The 21,567-nt window shown below is 45.2% G+C and overlaps 1 protein-coding gene across 4 annotated transcripts in view; it reads right to left on the bottom strand.

The window, feature by feature from the left end:
* Ect2l (epithelial cell transforming 2 like) overlaps window positions 1–21,556 on the bottom strand; it is an 85,483-nt gene extending 63,927 nt beyond the window's left edge. For all 4 annotated transcript variants that reach the window (XM_085688783.2, XM_085688792.2, XM_085688789.2 and 1 more), the window contains exons 1-3: window positions 18,067–21,556; window positions 8,609–8,742; window positions 7,414–7,526 (exon numbers count right to left, since the gene is read on the bottom strand). In XM_085688783.2, the coding sequence (XP_085544909.2) occupies window positions 7,414–7,526; window positions 8,609–8,710 (215 nt within the window). In that variant the 5' untranslated portion in view covers window positions 8,711–8,742; window positions 18,067–21,556. The remainder of the gene's footprint in view (window positions 1–7,413; window positions 7,527–8,608; window positions 8,743–18,066) is intronic.
* Window positions 21,557–21,567: the final 11 nt, after the last annotated feature.

The following is a 21,567-nucleotide window of genomic DNA, read 5'->3' as shown; positions in this document are numbered from 1 at the left end:
CTATCAAGACTCATGATCTGTGTTTTACAAACTCCAGGCCAGTCTGATGGCACGCGCTTGTTCAGCATTGGTGAACTTCACTTCCCACTGGTAAGGAAGTGGCAGGCAGCGGGGCGGATTCTGTGGCTGCAGCTGATTCAAGTACACAGCACAGTGTATACACATGGTTGGAGGAGAATGTCTGTCTATACACACCTCTGATGAACTACCTAGACCACATGTGTGGGTGTGATGGGCTTTCTCACATCTGTGTGACTGCCAAGTGCCTCCCCCCCCCCCAGAGTTGAGATGTCCAGAGACGTGGCTAGTACATAGCAAGACTGTTTTAGACTTTCGAATCAGGGCAGCTTCCGATTCAAGGAGCCTATGATGTCATCACAGGCCCAGGATTTCTGCATGTTGGTTTCGCCATCCTCATGCTCTGGCTCTCTGAGATGGTTTCCCCGGGGACTCTGAGCACTAACCTTGACATACCAGAGACCCCAGGGCGGGAGAGGGCACACACCCATCCTTACGTGCCAGCTAAGGTTTAAGGCTGAAGAAAACACCTCGAGGAGTTCTTTACATTGCTCACATCTCTTCGGCAGAATCACCCCCTCCAACACACACTCAAGGCCTCTCCTCAACCAAACACACTCAAGGATGTAAATCCCGTGATGAATTCAGTCTAATCCCCAGGTGCCCTGGACTCTCGGGGCCCTTGGGTGTGGGGTAACCAAATAATCCTCAGGCACCTAACACCTGAGGGGTGGGGAACAGGGGAAAGAGACTTCGAATGGCCTGGGTGTGCAGGTAATGGAGTGTGTAAACCCTAGGCGGGAACTGGGAAGAGTGAAGAACATTTCTTCCTGCTCCTTTCTTACACATCTCAAGCCACTCCCTGTACACTGGAGATACTCTGGGGCCAGCCTTAGGATAGAGTGGTTTAGACAAACAAGGGACTGTATTTGGTGGCATCCCCCAGGGTGGGTGGTTCCTACAGGAGGAGGAGGGGATACAGAGGACTGAGAACTTAAGTGCAAGGACCTGCTTTGCAGCCCCACTACTGCACTACATCCCCAAGGCAATACTCCTCCCTGCCACCCCAGACAGGGTTTCTCTGTAGCTTTGGAGCCTGTCCTGGGACTCGCTCTGTAGACCAGGCTGGCCTCGAACTCACAGAGATCCACCTATCTCTACCTCCTGAATGCTGGGATTAAGAGGTGTGCGCCATCACTGCCTGGCTTTCCTTTCATTTTAAGCTAAGCTTGTTTCTTGGGGAGGGGACAGGAGAGATGGCTCAGTGGTTAAGAGCTCTGGCTTGCTTTTTCAAAGAACTGGGTTCCATTCCCAGCCCTGACATGGTGGCTCACAACTGTCTGTAACTCCAGTCCCGGGAGATTCAACACCCTTTTCTGGCCTCTGAAGGCACTACACACCCGTGGTGCACAAACATACAGGCAGGTGAAAGCACCCGCACACGTAAAATAAAATAAAAATAAACAAACTCAAGTGTTTTATTAGCACCATCCATCCCTACAAAAACATTGCAGCAATGAATGGAACTATTTTTCATTCAGTGTGTGACTGTCTCAAACAAACCAAAACTGCGAAGAAGCTGGAGAATGCTCAGAACATGGGCCTTAGGGGAAAAGAAACAAAATGACCCAAGCTTCCAGACTCTCTGCATGTCCAGATAACAATAGTTTGAAGTACAGAGGTATACAGCTCGGCCTCTGAGCACTGCCTGCACCTTTCTGACTAAACTTTTCTAATCCTCCCAGGCTCCTGGGCAGCCTCCTCCTCCGTCCTTCAGAGAGCTCCATTGTAAAACCTAGTCTTAGCAAACAACATTGTCAAACCCTAAACCCTTGAAACCTGATCACCCTGGAAACGTGATCAGGTTCCTGGTCCGTCACTGCCCCTCAGAGGACGTCTGCTCCCCTGGCCTGTCTCCAGCAGGAGCTTGCTAGGTTGGCTTAGACCGAATCCTCTCACCCCCGCAGTTCCTCCGAGTGATTTCCCAGCCCCTTGCTCTGCTCTGCCCCTCGGCTAGAATTTTCACTTTGCCTGTGTTGCGTTGCCATTTGAGCTGCACCCTTCTCTGGGGCAAATACCACACCAGGGATCCCTCTGCCCGTTGTCAAGGTCCTCAAAAGCTGGTTCCATCCTGCTTTAGGGTTAGACCATCACTGAAGGTATTTTTTCCTTAACAACGTCCTCATTGTCAGGTGGAACTAACTTCCTTTAGAATGAGTTTCTGGACGCGGAGTGACACAGCTGTGTGGGCTCCAAATTAAGACTGAAGTGCGTTTCTCTGAAAAACCGCACACCCAGTTTTCTCTACAGACCACACACAAGTGAGGCTTTCCTTACAGGAGCCTCGTGGAAAGAGCGGATGAATGTACTGGAGCAGGCAATGTTCTTTCTTAAGTGTACCTGGGTGCATATGTTTGCCCGCCCGCCCGCCCGCCCGCCCGCAAGTCCATTCTGCTCTGATGGAGACAGATGGCCAGAGCTGATCTCTCTTGCGTTGCTCAAGACCTTCGTTCTTTCTTCTGGCCCTCGCTTCCTCCCTCCCCCACCTCTTGAAAATGCAGTTGCGTGGGCGCTGCCCCACCCACCCAGGAAGGCAACAAGTTTAAACTTCTCCAGGTCCGGAATGAAAGGCCTTTGTAAAAAAAAGGCAATGCTGGCAGCTGGGCAGAAGCAATTTAAAACCGGTCCCACCAGTGCAGCAGGGCGAGCAAGTCACAGTCGGCTTCTCCAAGTGTGACAGACACTTGCCTTCAGAGTCAAGTGGAAGAAGGCAGACACCAGTTGGAGCCATGAGGCCTGTTATGTCCCGGGGAAGACCCGGGATGGAAGGACAGAAACACTTCCAGGAGAGGGAAGTCTAGGAGGACCATTGGCCAGAAGGACGACTTGAGACGCTAAATCAGCGAAAAATAGCCTAGTTATAAAATTCCATTTAAGATCGTCCTAAAAATTAACAGTGGAATATTAAGTCTTTGATGTTTAAATATATCTCATAAAGGTTAGGGATAAAGTTTCCAAGAAACTTGGGATAATATAATCCTACTGATATCGAAATACCATGTTTATAAATGTGGCTATCTGAATTAAAACGTATTTGGAAAAAACAAAATAAACATTTAAAACAATGACCTCCAGAGAAAGAAAAGGAGTGGAGTGGGTGTGTGAAGCAGTGGGGAGGACCTGGGAGGAGCTGGAGAAGGGGAGAAGTGTGATCAGAATATATTGTCTGAAAAGGATTTTTATTTTTTTATTTTTTTTTTTAAAGATTTATTTATTTACTTTCTTTACAGTGTTCTGTCTGCATGTGTGCCTGCAGGCCAGAAGAGGGCACCAGATTTCTTTACAGATGGTTGTGAGCCACCATGTGGTTGCTGGGAATTGAACTCAGGACCTCTGGAAGAACAATCAGTGTTCTTAACCTCTGAGCCATCTCTCCAGCCCTGAAAAGGATTTTTAAAAAACAAATTGTAAAACAAACAAACAAACACTGGTCCTGTCCTGAGAGACGCATTGGTCTGTAAAGACAGCAGAGTTTCCAGAGTTCAAGCCCAAGTGATGGATGATTCTCTTATTTATTAAGTTTGCAGTTATGGGAGGAGAAAGACTACAGGAATAAGGAGGATTCAAAAGAAACATAATAGATAAATAAAGTTTGATGGTACTGTTTGTTATAATTATGCTGTCTGTTCTGTCACTTGAGAACCCTGTCCCTTTAAGAGACAAGCTCCGCCCACTCCCCCCCAGCTCCTAAAGTGGTCTCCACTCCCTCCCTTCTCCCTGTCCAGCTCTTCTTCAAAGAAGCAGCTGTCTGCCCCCATCCCCTCCCCTCCTCTCCCCCCCCCCTCAGTCCCTCTTTCTCTTTCTCTGTCTCTCCTTTCTTTTCCTCCCCATACCACCTCTACCCTTATACCCTCCCAATACCCACTAAATAAACTCTCCATACCCAGGCTCTCTCTGCATGGCATATCTGTCTGTCCCTTTCCTGTCACAGTCCTCTGCCCGCCCACCACCGTGGGATCTGCCAGGGCCGCTCCATAAATCATAACACGGTTACTGATAGAGCCATTCATTTCATTCTTAAACATATATACTTCATAGCTTCTTTCACCCGTAATGAGGATTGGATTCAGGCTCTTGCACATGCTAGGCAAGAACTCTACCACTAAGCCCTCTTCTTCTACCTATGCTAAAAAGATCAAAGAGCCAGAAAAGAAACACAAACAAAAAGAGGAAAATAAAAGTTCCTCTAAGTTTAGCCAGGCAGAGGTGGCACACACCTTTACTGTGAGCACTCAGGAGGCAGAGGCAGGAGAGTCTCTGTGAGTTTGAGGCCAGCCTGGTCTACAGAGAGAGTTCCAGACAGCCAGGGCTACACAGAGAAGCTCTGTCTCAAATAACCAATAAGTAAATAAATGCAGGCACCCCTTTAGAAAAACTGGATACAGAAGTTCACAGGAACATGATCTTCAACAGCCTGAAGGAGAAACCAACCAAAGGTCTATCAGCTGATGAAAGAAAAGTGCTCAAGTGTGCTATAAAATGGACAAGGCTTAACATTTTAATACATGAAAGAATCATGTATAGCTTGGGTCTATTTATACAAAGAGTCCAGAGGGGGTAAATTTAGAGAGACGGGAAGTAGACTCCTGTATGGGCACCTTTGAACCGACTGGAGATGGAGAAGGATTGTTACTGACCAGGAGGGCTCTGGGAAGGACGGCAACGCGCTACACTTAGATTGTAGGTGACCTCACAAATCACTTGAGTCTTGTGGTTGCCAAATGTTATCGTATACGAATTGTATCTCGATAAAGATGTATTACTTTATTTATTTGTTTATTTTGATAAAGATGTTTTACAGAAAGCTGATTCCATTAACTTGTTCAAAACTGAGCTGAGCGTCTAGAGCTAACGAATGTGGAACACAGCTCTAGTGGAATTAGTTAGCAACCCACAGTGAACCTTTGGGAACAGTTGAGGGTAGGTCAAGTCTTCCAAGTATGAAAGCCTGAGACGGAGGTGGGGGGGGGAGGGGGTGTGTGAAGAGAAACAGACTGTTTCAATAACAAAACCATCTCTACAGTTTAAAGATGACCTCAGAAGGTCAGATCCAGCAAACAGCAACTCACATACAACTTCCTGTGAGCTCAGCAGTCCAGAGCAGGCTAACGGCTGCATGAGCTATGACTCACTCGTTGCTCCCTCCATGGGAACACAGCTGCTGTCAAGCAAAGCAAAGACATTCTGCAGAACACGTTGGTCGCACATGCTTATCCCACAGAAAGAAGAATCCAGGTAGGCAAGGCTGCAATTTCCAGTGACCGGCTGACTACCGGGCCTCAAACATACCACAAGATCTCGAATGCCCTCCAGTGGTCACAGCAGAAACTGCTTGGTTTATGGTCCCTGAGGCGAGAAGGAGCTGTGTAAAGTGATGATGGATATGAGGTTTGGTCTGTTATTATTTTTTTTTTCTGGAAAGCTGCAAGGTAGGATAAAAGGAATGACAGCAAATACCAATGGGGAAAACGGCTTTCCTGACCTTCAGACACTGACTGCAGAGCCTGCGCTAGGGCTGGGAGCTATCTCAGTGGTCAGGAGCGCACACAGCTCTTCCAGAGCAGCCGGGCTCTGTTCCCACGTGGCACAGCATCTTACAGGTGCCTGTACTCCCATCTCCAAAGGATGTGACAGACTCTTCAGGCTTCTGTTGGTGCCCTTTCCCAAGACACACACTTTAAGTATAAATAAATAAATAAATAAATAAATAAATAAATAAATAAATACAGATTATTTAAATAAAAGAGTCTTCGCAATTCATTCAACACAGCCAGGGAACTGCCTCCTTTCCGTGACACCCCCCCCCCCACACACACACACACCAAGAAGCCTCAGAGAATGTTCTATTCTGTGCGCACAGATACAGGAGCAAGAGCCAGTGGAGAAGAGAAAAAAAAATAACTGATCTCAATGTGATGGGCAGAGACAGCTGGAAGGAAGGGTAGAAGGCAGCTTTTGGAGAAGAAGCCAGTTTGCCCATGCCTACCTCTTGATGATTTCTGATAGCTTATATAGAAATTGAAGGTTAATTTCTCCTTGAGCTCAGAGTGAAATCAACTAACCCCAGCTGATGACATACCCAGTTTCACGAAGCAAATGGTAGGAAATAAGTCACTTCCTTGAGTCTCCTCTGCAGGTTTGACAGAGTTGGTAAAGAGTTTCACTCCTTGGACAAGGGATAACATCTCAGAAATGCTATTGAATTATGATTGTTGGCTGAAGTTACCAGCAGTTATCCCAGAAGGACTCAAGATCACCTCTTTGGGGATGAATCCTGCAAAACCATCCTTACAGCACCTGCTACTGGCCCAGCTAGGTTCTTCAGTCAGGTCCAGGCACACTGAGGGGCTTTCTAGAATATACTGGTTAGAAATAGTGAGTATTTCTAACATTTAGCTGGCTGTTTAATAAGTCCCTGGTTGGTCTGATTAACTCCTGAGTCTGATGTTTGCTCTGTTACCTGGGAAATACCTGAAAGTTGCAGAACCATTGTGACCTTCTCAATAAGAGAAAGTTAATGAAGGGCTGGGGAGATGCCTCAGAGATTAAGCACTTACTCTTCTTCCAGAGGTCCTGAATTCAATTCTCAGCAACCTCATGACGGCTCAAAACCGTCTATAATCTGACATATATATATATATATATATATATATATATATATGACGTCTATATATATAATCCGTCTATAATGAGATCTGATGTCCTCTTCTTGTGTGCAGGCATACGTGTAGACAGAACATTGCATACATAACAAATTAATAAATCTAAGAGAGAGAGAGAAAGCTAATGACCTCTAGAATACGAATTCCTGATCAGGACATTAGCCTCCCTGGCTGTGATTTTAACTAACGAATGCCACACTATCTGTTTCAAAGAGGAAGGGGAGAAGTAAAAGCAGGAATCCACAAATAATCAATTAGCTGTATATCTTGTCCATAACCCTAAAGGCCACTAGTATTGCCCCTTTTTACATGTTTAGATCCATCCACTGTTTAATAATCATTACGAACTGTCTACCCATCTGGCATATATTGTCTGTCTGATAGCTCCAAGAAGAATTTAATAGACCAGGAGAAAAGACCAAGCCACTGACAAGTGTTTGCAAAAATGAAGCAGCCGCCCAGTGGTACGAAGGTGTTAAGCCCCCGGGCTCTGTTTCAGACTCAAAGAGGAAGCAGGCACTAGAAGGATCTGTTCATAAACCGTCAAATAACAATGGCCTCATTTTTTTTTTATAGAGAAAAGAGGAAAAACGTCTTAAGGCTTATATAAACATGCTACCATATTTTAGCTTAAGAACCAATAACTCTATCATTATGCTATTTTTTTTTTTACCTTAGCTGTGACTTAGAGCATTGCAAAAGAATTGAAAATAAGAACTCCTGCCGCTGCTTGTGGGTCCAGAGGCCAAACCAGTGACTTATCAGGGCAACTCTTTCTTGAAAGAGCTAGAAGAGAGGAAAACAAGATTTCACGGTCGGCTTCCAGAAGGCCTCAGTTGCTAAGCAGTCGGTCAGCTAATAACCTCAGAGCTAATAGTCACATGCTCATGGTAGCTCACAGTACTTTCACACAGGCTGGAGGGTCTTTGCTTTGGCCTTCAGGTCAGCCAGGCAAGCTAGGGCTTGTCCGTGGGCCAGTGGGGAAAACCAGGGGGTGTATAATTACAGAGGGGCCAGAAAGAGCCTCTGGAGAACACAGGTAAGATGAGCCAGGGCTCCTGTGTTTACCTAGGTTAGTGTGGCCCAGGGCAAGAATCCAAGTATTCCACCTTGTCTACAGGCCCCACTCCCTGAATGGTGGAAGCAGTACCATTCAGTATGGATTTGGTTTTCTTTGCCCTTTGCTATGGGGCTTTATAATGCCCACAAAACTGAAAATGAGTAATAATGCACAATACCATTGTTAGCTGTGTCTCTGGTGAGGACAGACACGGTGAACCAACATTCCTGAAAGTCTGGTTTCAGCCCAACTTTCTTACACAAGGACATATGCAAACCCATCATTTTTCCTGTTGATCAAGTTTTATCCGCCAGCTAGCTACCTCCTTGCCTCCCTCTATGGAAGCAGCTGAACCCACGTAAGCTCTGTCTCCATGAAAATCTGGCAAGACTGCCCTACAGTTCAAAGAATTCTTCTTCAATAACTTTTCAAAAGAACAGGTGCTCTCGGGCTCCGTGGAATCATGCAATGTGCATACAATAGAAGAACAGATGAAAGACACATAGAAACATATATGAGAGCGCCCTTGCCGCCTCTCGGAAGCCCTTCCCTTACTTCCCTCCCCCACCACAGAAGCCCATGGTGTCCCGGAGGAGCAGAGTGGGAGTAGGGGGCAGATGCTGTGCCTTCCTGGGTAACAGAGCCTTGGGTGAGGAGCCTCTCACTCTGAGACATAGTCAGGTTTATTTTTTTAAAAAAGACTCAAAAGCTAAGTGATTTTTTCTTTAAAAACATGATAGCATAAGACTCAACATACTCAGTAAAATTGACGTTACCAATTGAACTCACTGTAGAGCATGGGACTCACCTGTCTGTTTAAGGACCGGTTGTTAAAAGGAGTCCAGGTGCTGAATCTCGTGTGGAAACTCTCCATTTCCAGACTTCTCTGGGAAAAATTCCCGAGTGACATCTCAGCAAATTACTTTCTTCCACTTCTAGGAACTATTGGTTCAATTTAACAGATGTATGGATAAGAACACTTAGAAGCAACCATAATATTGTTTTCTCTATGGGAATCACAGAATTACTATATCCATTAATATACAGGTAAACCATCCACAAAATTACAATTCAGGTATGTCTATGCATATGTATAGTAGACCATGAAAATACCCACCAAGTGTCCACAAACTCCTAAGTGTGACATTTATTTTGTATTTATATATGTGTATCTAGATCTGAATCTAAACAAGGGATTTTACTTGGCTGGGAAAGTGGAGAGCTAAAACGGGGTTTCGGAAGTACTGTTGCCCAGTCAGAGCTGGTGTGAAATTGTTACCCATTGCTGCATTCCCAATCACTCCAAATTTTAGTTTGAAACATCAAACATTTTTTATTTTTAAATCTCAAGATTCCTGGAGGTTAAGAAAAAAGGTGTAAGTCCAGGGCGATGGCTTTGTGGGTGAAAGGGCTTTTCGCACAAAGCCTGAGGACCTGGGTCCCAGGTCCAGAAGCCATGTAACCAGCCAGGTGTGGCGCCCACATCTGTAAGCCCAACACACCTACATTTATTGGAAAAACAGAAACAGGAAAATGGGCCAAAAACTCAAATGTCACCAAGCCTAATTTATGCAGTACAGTGGCAGAAACAAGAGAGACCCTGCCTGAGCAAGGGGAAAGATGTTGAACACTGACTGCCAACCACACCGTGGTCCACTTCTGAAAATGCAGTCAGTAGTAATGAGTTTATTGTAGTAACATTCATTTTATACCCCTTCGTATAAAATACAAGCTCACTCTGTATATTAAATGTCTTTGGACTACTGTTCTACTTTTTTCCCAGTAGCATAACATGGAAGATGGGTTTCCATCTTTCGGTGCTGTGAGCCTGTTGTTGACACACCACTTGGACTGCATTGATCTGACCATAGATTCTTGTTCTTAGAACTAATGTCTGCATCAACTGAAGATTTAAGGAATAAGTCACACTAGATTTACATGAGCGCTTTTCAAAGGAGGGAGAAAAGGGTGGCGATTCCAAAATAAAACATTGATACTGGTTTACTACCATAAATAGAGATGTAGAAATCACCCACTTAAATTCAGTGGTTGCTGCTTCTTCTCCTCCTCCCCTTCCCAGGGTCCTATAGCATAGGCTGGCCTCTAACATGCTCTAGCTGGGGATGACTTTTGAACTTCTGATCCTCCTGCCCCTCGAAGTGCCTCAGTATTGAGATGACAAGGCTGTTCCACTACTTGGGATTTATGTGACACTAAGGGTTGCCCTCAGAGTTGCTGCAGGCATGCCAGACGAGTGTTCTACTGGCTGAGCTACATCCCCAGCTCTAGATTTAGTCTTCAAGTGTAAATGTGACATTATGTCAGATTGCTAAATGATGACATGTACTACAATATGTCAAATATAATCCGACATCATAAAATCAATGTGCTTATCATCATAAACTAAACAAAGAAGAAAAGTTATATAATAATCTCAGTAGACACAAAGCGTGTATTTTATATGTTTCTACCACTTATTCACTGACACACACACAACCCTTAGTAAAGCAGCCATGGGGGGGGTTACAAATCCAAATGTGGGTATAGATAAGAAATGTATGTCAAGCATGGAACTCTACAGTGAAGTGGACCCTTCCCTCTGGTTACAATTAGCATCTTTATTTGACATTAGTCTGAGTGCTCTTTGCAGTGTGATAAACCAATAACCAAAAAAATGTCTAACAATGTTAATGAGAGAAATGAAATTGTCATTTTTGGCGTATATACTAAAGAATCAACAGACAAACTCGACATGTTTAAAAGCTGCTTCTTAAAGGTCAACAAGCAAAATCAATTTTAATTCCATATGTTCACAAACATTTAAAAGATTTTTAATGATTTATCTTCATTTTATGTGCATTGATGCTTTGCCTGCATGTACGTCTGTGTGAGGGAGCTGGATCCATGGAGATGGAGTTCCAGGCAGCTGTGAGCTGCCACATGGTGCTGGGAACTGAACCCTGGACCTCCAGAGAAGCAGACACTTAACTACTGGGTCACCCCTCCAGTCCCTCACAAAGACTTTTTAAGCAACAATGTATCATTTATAAAAATCTTTAAAATCCAATTCAAATTTGAGGGCTAAGCATTCCACATAGAATACTAACTAAAAAGTGTATCAAGAGAAATAGTAAGAGATTATAAATAAGAACATGAATGTTAAAGATGTCTATTCTCCCAAATTACTCTATTACCCAGTGTAATCTCAACCAAAATCCAAAAAGCATTGGACAACTGATTAGAAAATGTATCTAGAGCCAGGTGGTCATGGTGCAAGCCTTTAATATCAACTCTCTGAAGGGAGAGGCAGGTGGGTCTCTGTAAGTCGAAGTCAGCCTGGTATAAAGTGTGAGTTCTAGGACAGCCACGGCTACAGAGAAACTCTTCTTGAACAACCAAAAGAAGAAAAAAAAAAAAAAGGAAAATGTATCTAGAACAGCAAAAGCCAGCTTGGCAGAGAAGGGGGAGTCAGGACTTGGCTGCAGTCCAAGTGTTAGGACTTGTTTATCCTAAAGTTAAGGTAACAAGCCCATGAGATTTTGGCTCAAGAATCGCCAAAACAATGGAAGCCCAGAAACTGAGCCATGTGTATATGGGTAGTTGACTTCTGACAAAGGTGGCACTTAGATTGCGGGGAAAGGACAGCTCCAGCCACAGCACACAGAGTGGGACAGCCGCCCAGGTCACTCTGCTGAGCACCTGAACCAGGACAATGCATCACTGTTGTTTCGAGCTCCTGTTTTCTTTAAGGTGGTTTGCTATTCAGAATTAACAAACCCCAACATGCCTGGAAGTATATTTACGCCATATGTAACTTAACACAGAGCACTGAGACTGGGCCCAGGGTGATGAGGGGACGAAAGGGCAGAGCTGATGGGGAGACGAAGAGGGGGTGCATCACTAAGACAGGCTCAGAAGGTGATCTGGGTTAGTGAGCTACAGAAAGCTGAGTGACCCTGTTGCCTGTGTTACTGTGACTAACCCAAAGTGCCACAGAGAACACATATACACGTGACTGGAGGGGTTCCCAGCAGAATCTAGAAACTGATGGTCGATTGACTTTTTTTTTTTTTTTTTTTTTACATATGGCAAAGTCCAGCGAGACAGCCAGCGCCAACGCGAAAGATTTTAGTTTGGTGGTAGACTATTCAGTACAATTTCCAGCAGGCCATAGCGTCTCAACAACAATCAGCCTTTGGACAAAGATCAAACAGAGAGTGTGGTCGTGAGACTCTGGTAAGATTTAGGGTGATACTGGGTAGATCCTCCCATTCAGCAAGTGAAAGGATTTCTTTTTCCCAATTTCTTTGTATTTCTGTGTGTGTGTGTATATCTATGTGAGTGTATACCGTGTGTGTGCAGGTACCCACAGAGACCAAGGAGGCCTACAAATAGAACCACACAGAGGAAGCCAGAACACTTACAACGCTGTGGGAAATAAACGATTATTGTTTCATGCCGCTTGACATTTTGGGATGGTTTGTCACCCAGCACAGACTTCAGAGTGCCAGCTGCAGGTGGGCAGTGGGAACTCAGACACAGCTGGTGCCAATGCACTTTAGACAGCTGTTCGGCATTACTTACTGAAGCTGAGCATATACATGTAATTGCCCTAACAGAAAACGTGCAGATATGAATTAAAACATCAAAAGCACCGGATTGCATTGAGTGGGGATCATTCAAGCAAGCATCTATCAACAGCTGGATGGATAAATGTATCATATATCCATGTAACAGAAGGGATGAGACTTCATGAGATGAGGAGCTCACACACACACATCCTAGTGACGGAAGAGGCTAGGAACAGAATAATACAGGTTGATCACAATGGTTGAAGAACCAAGACAGTTTCCTTTGGAGAAGGAAAGAGCAATATTTAGGAGGGGGCACTAGAGGTGACTCCAGGGGCTGAGAATGATCTAGAAATAGGAGTCCAGGTGAGCTCACTTCATAACACTTTGTAATTCTGTATTTTGAACAAGAAGTTTTTAAAGTATATAGTTACAACAACATCAAATACAAGTGGTGTGGGAGAATTGTCTGTATTCTGTCAATCATATTTTAATAAAATGCTGATTGGCTAGGCAGGCAGTATAGGCGGGAAAGCCAGACAGGAAGTAGGGGTGGAGCAACGAGACTGGGAGTATTCTGGGAAGCAGGAAGCTCCCTCTGCCATTCCTGTCCAGACCACTGAAGAAGCAACATGTAAGCTGCCCCTGCTGGAAAAGGTACTGAGCCATTATGGCTAACATAGATAATGATAATGGATTAATATGAGTTACAAGGACTAATAAGGAGCCTGACCTAATGGGTCAATCAGTTTATAACCTAATGTAGACTATGTGTGATTTTCTTTGGGACTTGACGACTGTGGGGTACTGGGCGGGACAGATACCCCAACAAACCGGCCCCCTCACACTACATACAAGTGCCATGAGAAAAAGTGAGTATAAATATTATGAAGAAAATCATAACATTTTATTGAAAAATATTCTCATCGGGCAGAGGTGGCACAAGCCTTTGATCCCAGCATTTGGGAGGGAGCAGCAGGTGGATCTTGAGTTCGAGGACAGCCTGGTCTACAGAGTGAGTTCCAGAGAAGCCCTGTCTCAAAACAAAACAAAAGGAAGAAAACTATCCCAACGTTCTAAGTGATCTAAAGTCTGAAGTGAATGGAGAGGTGTGCCCCTTCACGGTCACAGGATTTAGCAGAGTGGTTACTTCTCTCACTGGTTAACTTCAACACACTTGGTGAGACATGAACAACAACAGAAGAATCCAGAGGTGATCGCACATCATTTCCAGCCAGCCAAAAGTAACACAGCAAGGCTCTGTCTAAAAAAAAAAAAAGACTTGGTAGTGTCAGAAAAAAATTGTAAAAATTACTTTAGACCTGAGATGACTCATCCCAGAGAACACCTGGCAACCTGAGTTTTGTCTCAGGAATCCATTGCTAGGACACACACATGTTGTTTCTCTCTCCTTCCTTCCTTCCCTCCCTCCCTCTCTCTCTCTTTCACACACTCACACACATGCACACACACACACACAAACACACACACACTAAGTAAATGCAGAACAAGTCCTCCAGCAGCTCCAGTTGCCCCACTATGCCCATTTCCAGATAGAGTAGAGCTCAAGCTGGGTTGCCCCGTGCCAGTGATATTCCAGCTGACACACAAGCAATGTAGAAGTTTCTAGTCACCCTTGGGTGCGATAAATTTGAAGTCAGCAAGTAACTAAAGAAGAGACTGGGGCAGAAGAACCCCAAAGACAAGCATTTACATATGTCCTGCCCCCTTGCCATACAATCCAAGAGAAAGGCACATTTTAAAGTGATCGTATTTCAACGGCAACAACTGGGGAAATGTTACAGGAGGGTAGCACCACATACAAATACACGCAGCCATGCAAGGCAGTAAGTACTATGTTACAAACAGCACAGTGATATGCTGTTCAGATTGAAAACCTCAGGGCAACGTGGGAAATTAAATATCTCCGTCTGGATCAGCAAATCAAAATGAAGCCTATGACACAAAGGTGTTATAAGATATTTGACTGTTATTATGGAAAATCACCCTAGGAGCCAACGTAAGAGACTTGTACTTAGCAAGTTTCTCAGAAGCATTGCCATCCTCTGTGTGGAGGGATTCCTGACTTACATAATGAAGCAAACACAACAGAACAGTTGCTGTCTCTGCTGGGGGGCTTAAATACATGGTCAGGGTGTGTGTATGTGTGTGTGTGTGTCTGTCTGTCTGTCCGTGGTGTGCAAGTTTACATAAAATTATTTTCATTATCTGTTATGTCAGTTTGGGACTGGGAACATAGCTCAGATGGTGGAGGGCTAGCCTGCTACCCAGGAAATACCCTGGGTTTGAACCTTAGTATAATAGAATCGAGTGCTGTTGTACAGACCTGTAATTCCTGTACCTGGGGAGGTAGAAGACAGTGTGGGGAAGTTCAAGATCATTCTCCACAAGTTCAAGGCCAACCTGGGATACTTGAGACCCAGTCTCAGAAAGTAAAAACCAAGGTCAGTTTTCCTAACTAGCTATTCACCCAGGGTGCAAATGGCTGCCCCTCCTCCTTTAATGCATGATTTGATGCCCTGTTTGGAGAAAGGGCTCACTCTGCAGCCCAGGCTAGCCTCAGACTCATAAGCAGTTCTCCTACTCCTGCCTCTCAAATGATTTCTTTTCTTGTTCCAATCTTTTATAATCATCCAAAGAGTAGTTCTACAAGGTATTAGGGGCTGTTTCCTCAGAAACAGACTCTGTGATTAAATATAATTAGGAAATAAATGACCAGAATTAATGTTTCTTTCGTTGCACAATGCTTTAGAAGTTTTGACATACTGGTGTTACAGTGACTCTGTGAGAGGAAGAAGTAATACAGAGCATTTTCTCTCACTCACCATGACATCACACTCAGCAGTGTGTGTGCTATTCTGATGCAAACATCACGGTGTTTATCTAATTCTAGCAAATCATTTCCCAGTCAGTGGCTGACTGTAACAAACACCTGTTATCTCCTGGTGTCGGTGAGTTAGGAGTTCAGGCACAGCTCAGGCAGGCCTCCAGCGCAGGGCCTCTCAGAACAGCTGTCAACTAGAGATTAGTCGTCCAAAGCTGGACCGAGGAAAAAGTCCCTTCCGAGCTCATGCAAATGGTGCTGAGCCATTCCTGAGTCCGGTCTCTGATGCCTGTAGCCCTAACCTGGGAGCTGTGATTGGCATCTGCTGTAGTTTGGATCTTGACGATCCCTCCCAAAAGCCCACGTGTTAGAGGCACGGCACCCAGAGTGGTGCCGCTGGAGGTGTTTAAACGAGGTGGGGCTTTTCTGAGTACAAACTCAGAGGAAAGTTTGAGGTCACTGACTGCAAACCATTGAGGAAGACTATGGGACCTCAGTTCCTTCATTTTCATTCTCTTTTCCTCTCCACCGCAGTATTTTGTTGTTCCAAAGCAGCGGGGCTAACTTCAGGGACTCGAACCTTCAAAGCTGTGGGCCCAGATAAACCTTTCTTTACAAGTTATCTGGGATCTGTTACAGTGACAGAAAGCCGATTAGCATAGCCTGTAAACTAACTCCAGCTGGACACTGTCGGGCGTGGACCTGAGAGCAAGAGCCACCTACTCCTACTGGGAGCCGGGGAGGACTGGGAGAGAGACAGCTCCCACTTCGGTGGCCAGCGTGAAGGCATATTCAGCAAGTCTGTGCGCAGAGAGGAAAAGCTGCTGCGTTTGTCCTGTTTCCTTGTATTTTCTTGGAACAATCAAACCCGGATTAAGAGATGAGATGGCCAGGCAATAGCCAGTCCACGGAGAGAGCTGCCTCACCGCTGGGATAAACCAGAAAGCTGTGCCATCAATTCACTGCTTCCCCGAGTGATTTGTGTTATAGCTGGAGAAGTGCAAAACAGGCCGCTCCTGCTCCACTCCTGCAGAGGGGACATCTTAGAATATCATAAGCAAAATGTATTTGTTGGGGGTGGGAAGATGGCTCAGCTGTTCTAAGTGTTTGCAGCTCTTGGCGAGTTCAGTTTCCAGCACCCACATGGGTACCCTCACCGTCACTTCTAACTCCAGCCCTCTCTGGGCTCTGTGGGCGTCCTAATGTTTGCACACACACACAGACACACACACACACACACACAGACATACACAGACACATGCACACGCATGCACACACAGACACACATGCAGACACACACACACACACACACACACACACACACACACATTTTTGTTGTTTGGAGACAGAGTGTCCTTACATAACCCTGGCTATCCTGGAATTCACTATGGAGACCTGGTTAGTCTCAAACTCAAAGAGATCCACCTGCCTCTGCCTCCCAAGTGCAGAGATTAAAGGGTGTGCCACCATGCCCGGCTCATGTAATAATTTTCTAAAATGTTACTCCTGGGTAGAGAGGTGATTTCATTTGGCACTTTACAGCTTACACATACAAATAACTGGGAGGTACTTCATTTAGTGTCTGAAATGCAATTCATCCTAAAAGAACCTCTCACAAAGGTTATCTCCAATAACAGTGAAGAAATGCAACACACAAAAATGTGGAGGGAACCAGCAAAAAACCAGAAGAGAAAGACAATCCCGGTCCAGTTCATTTACCTGCATTTAGAGCATGATTTAATATGAATGCAAGCCAGTATACTCATATTTACATTGAATATGCAAGAAAATAGTAAGTAATGGAGCAATGGGAGGGATGGCTTGAAGAAATCTGTGCACTGAAGCACCATAGCTTATAGAAAACACAATAACAACTGAGGCTACAGATGTAGGTCAGTAGGCTGAATGCTTGCTCAGTGTGCAGGAACCCCTGGGTTCCATCTACACCATAGAAACTGGTTGGTGTCACACATGTGTACCCCAGTTCTGGGAGACAGAGGCAAGCGGGTCAGGAGTTAAAGGGCATTCTTGGCTACAGTTGGGGGCCAGCCTGAGCTACTTTAGACACACACACACATGCACGTGCACACAGAAAATTAAGGAAAAATGCTACCTGTGTTGGTATTTTAAATGGTAGATATGCTTACTAATTTAAAGCTACAAAATCAAAACAAGAAGTAACTGCACTATTTAAATTCACTCAAGAAAAATAACATATTACCGTTGCCCTATTTTTTTTTAAACTTTCTCCACTCCTATTTCCCTCCCCCTGAAATCAGTGTTTTTAGAACACGATTTCCAAGGCTCCCGAGTAACACACAGTCAAGTTTCTGAGGACAAACTGCCACATGGGGATGTGCAAACCACTGCTTGAATCGCATGAACTTGGATACAGATGCTGCCAGGAAACTGTTCTGATATTTACAGCAATGTTTATTAATAAGTACACCACCAGTACTTCTCAAAAGATAAACACTTAGCAATGGCATAATTATTCACCTTATTCATGAAATCATAGCATATGAAATATTAGAACCACGAACCAGTCACTGTAGAGTCTTAGCCTCTTCTTTATTAGCCCTACTGCCCCTTCCCACGTCTTTGGACTCCAAGGTAGCAAATAGAGCAAGGTGAGAGAGCCAGAGGGGGAGAGCTAGCCTGAGCTAATTTAGAGTCTTGTGAAAAATCAGTGTTTTCCAAAGTGCGGGAGCACTTCTTTCTACCCCAGGAGAGGTCTGGAGGAGGGAAGGCTTTAGTTGCCACTGCCCAACTCAAAACTGACCCTGCCGGGGCCCTCCAAGGGCATGGGGCCCCAAAGAAAAGACATCGCCAAGAAGGCAGGGGCTTTACCTCCGGGAAGTGGCCAAGGGGCTGAGCAGGGTTGCAGCAGACTCCTCTTGGCACGGTATAGTGAAATGGAGAGGCAGTTCTCCAGATCACAGCCGGGGCAGGGACAGCCCCATCTCCATAGGGATGACAACACAGGCCCGCCACCACGCCCCACATGTCCGGTGCCCTGCTCAGTGCCGCGCTCCAGTGGCCAGCCTCGGTCTTTGCTGCAGGAGGGCTCTTACGTCTCCTTCCTTAGGTTTTCTGAACAAGTTCTGGGTGGTTTCTTTAGCAGGCGGTTGGGAGGCAGTTGCTGTCCGACCTCCAGGGTCTTGAAAGTCACTGGGAGGTGACAGACACAAAGCTGCCGTCTGTCAAGAAAGGCTTAGACACTGAAGCGAAGTTTGCTTAGCTTTACACAGCCAGCAATGATGACGACCTATGCTGGTAAGGGCGGCGTTTTCTTAGCCTTTCTCATGTTCCTTAGGAAACTTCAGAGTTTTTTTTTTTTCTTACCAGAATGAGTTATGCAGGAGTTAGACGTACGAACACCAACATGTTTCTGCATTGATCAAAATGCCTTTGTCTATTGTGACGCCTCCCTCTCTCCACCGCTTCTTTGTACTTAACATGGCTAATTGCACAATAATTAAGGATGGGAAAGCTAACAATCCTATGAATGGGGGCTGAACAAAACCCAAGTATGAAGCCTGAAAGGAAACACATAACGAAGTTAAAAAACAGTTTGCTCTATACTAGGTTTTTGGAGACCATCTGTAATTCGGTTAAAAAAAAATGCAACGATTCTAACAACATCTATGTTAAAAGAGTGGCCTTTATATATCAAGGAAATGTAAATTAAAATTGAGATTATATCTTATCTTAGTCAGAATGGCTGTCATCAGACTATCGGTGCTGAGGAGAACAAGGGGAAAGAGGAATCTTCACCCACTGTGGCGGGAATGTAAACTGGTGCAGCCACTAGGGGAATCTGTGTGGAAGTGTCTCCACAAGCTAAAATTAGAACTACCATATGACCCAACTGTACCACTTCTGGGCATACACTCAGAGGATTCTACAGCCCATCACAGGGACACCTGCTGCTTAACTGACAGCCACGAGGAAATGAAACCAGTCTAGACATTTTCTGGAAAGTGGATGGAACTGAAGAATAGGATAGAGAGGTAACCCAGACTCAGAAAAGCTTCTTTCTCTCTTGTGTAGACGCTAGAAGCACATCCTTTAGGTTTGTAAGTTTTAGGTGAGGACGCAGGGCCCGGGAGGCCTTAACCGGGGCGAATGCACAAAACAGATGTGACAAGGGAATGGGTGGGTTCAAGTGTTTCAGCAGGAGTGAGGGTTGGGGTGTGAGGGCGAGACAAGCACAATTAAGGATGTATGAAAAGGTCAACTGCTTTGTTAACAAACTTTAAGATATTTTTAAAAGGAGTTTGAACAGAGGTATCTTTAACGGACAATGTTCCCCCAGAAGACAGGGTTTTTAAATGAAAATCTCATTGTCAGGTATGAGACACTTCCCTATGAGATATAGGTCAGAAAGAACCCAGAGGTTCCCCCAAATAACACAAGTTATCACTATTGTTCTTGGTTATCCACCATAGCTAAAAGTTAAAGCCCAGTTGACAAATACATAAAGAAATGTAGCTAGTTGCTACAGCGACAGACGGTGTTATATTGTCTGCCTATCAACAGACTACACACTATACTACTACCCTGCTAAGCAATAACTGCCTACTGGTGTAATAATAGCATGACTCTTAACGGAGTAACCAACCGCTTTTGGATTGGATTTCAACCCTGTTACAAAGGAGGGAATTCATGTGTTGTACTGAAAACTTGGTCAAAAGCCCATGACGGGAGAAGCATGGGTCCTGCAGGAGTACTGACTGTTGTGGTCTAATTGTTTCCTAAATATTGGTAAACGTTTCCATCCTTAGATTAGTGCTATTCTTAACTCTAGTCAGAGAAGCTTTGCTCTGCAGTGGGCGGCAACCTCAGGTGTTGAGAGTAATTAACTTTGAGTATTCAGCCCTGAACAAGCCAGCTCTATCACGTCCCCCAAGGCTCAGGGAACATCACAGAAAAAGCAGCAGAAAGAATGTAAGAGTCGGAGGAAGGGAGGGATGCTGTGAAATGCCATCTTCCAGACATGACATGGTGATTGCACTGACGGGCTCAAGCCGGTCAATATTCCCCATGCAGGAGAGAGGAGCTCATGAGGCACCAGTCACCCCCAGCTGAAGAGCTATTCACAGCTGACGGCTACTAGGGGAGTGGGAGTCGGTTTTCTTTAGGGGCATGTCTGCTTGTAGGCTGCCCATGGATGGCCCCAGGGCCATGCCCATGTGGTCCACTAACTGGACCCCGTGAGGCATAAAAATAAAAATCAACAAGGACATGAATGTGGCAGAGGGAAGAACTACGGGGTTCAGGAGGACTGGAAGGAGGGTGTTGGGGTGGCATAATCAAGGCACAATGTATATTCATGAAATTGTCAAGAATTTAAAAAAGTAATTTTTAAAAAGAGGGTGACTGGTGTAGTTTAATGACACTGTTTCCTTAGCGCTCCTGAGTCCGGGGCGTGACCCTCATCACTGAAACAAAGAAGTGAGGGGAAGGTAGTGAGGCTGTATCCCCCGAGCTTTCCTGGCATTAGCCTCATGCTAGGCGTCTTTCGTGCATTTCTATTATCCTCACACAACCACCACCAGCCGGTAATTCTCACATGCTACATTGAAATGTAAGGTGAACTCAGCCCGTTAGAAAGCTAAGGGGAACTCGGCCCGAGTACACACACGCTAGAAAGCTAAGGGGAACTCGGCCCGAGTACACACACGCTAGAAAGCTAAGGGGAACTCGGCCCGAGTACACACACGCTAGAAAGCTAAGGGGAACTCGGCCCGAGTACACACACGCTAGAAAGCTAAGGGGAAGAACGGGCATCCAAATCAGGCTCAAGCTTTACAGCCATGCACTTTCATTAAACAGTATTTACACGCACAAAGGCACAGAATTTGCAGAGACGGCACAGAAGCCTCACATTATATACACATGGTTTCCTTTGGAGGACTGAACCCTTGTTTCCAGACAGAAGGAAGACTACCGGGTCTTCCAAACAGACAACAGAGACAATCATTCAAAACAATCACTTTATTAAAAATAGCGAATCTCACAAATACTTATTAAACATTTGTCACTGGCCATTGGGGAACACACCTGCGTGTGTACTGATTGTCTGACGTAAACTGAAGCTGGGCTGCCGCAGGAGGCCTGTGCATCACCAACGTGTGACCAGAACTGGGTCAGTGTGGTGACCGCAGGAAGGACAATTCCTTCAGCCCTACCGAACGTTTAGCACAATGCATTTCAAGTATAACCCTTAAGGCAACAGAAGAAAACACAGCAGCATAGCCCAGCATCCCGCTCCTCAAGGGCCCTGCAGCCAGGCCACGCCCCTCAGCGGTGAATGACAGCGAGCACATGGACTAGAAGCGGCGTGAG

The sequence above is a fragment of the Myodes glareolus genome, chromosome 1 (assembly GCF_982192425.1).
Source record: "Myodes glareolus chromosome 1, mMyoGla1.1, whole genome shotgun sequence".
NCBI classification, from domain to species: Eukaryota; Metazoa; Chordata; class Mammalia; order Rodentia; family Cricetidae; genus Myodes; species Myodes glareolus.
Note: the sequence above shows the minus strand (reverse complement) of the source record. Positions and strands in the feature narration are given on the sequence as shown.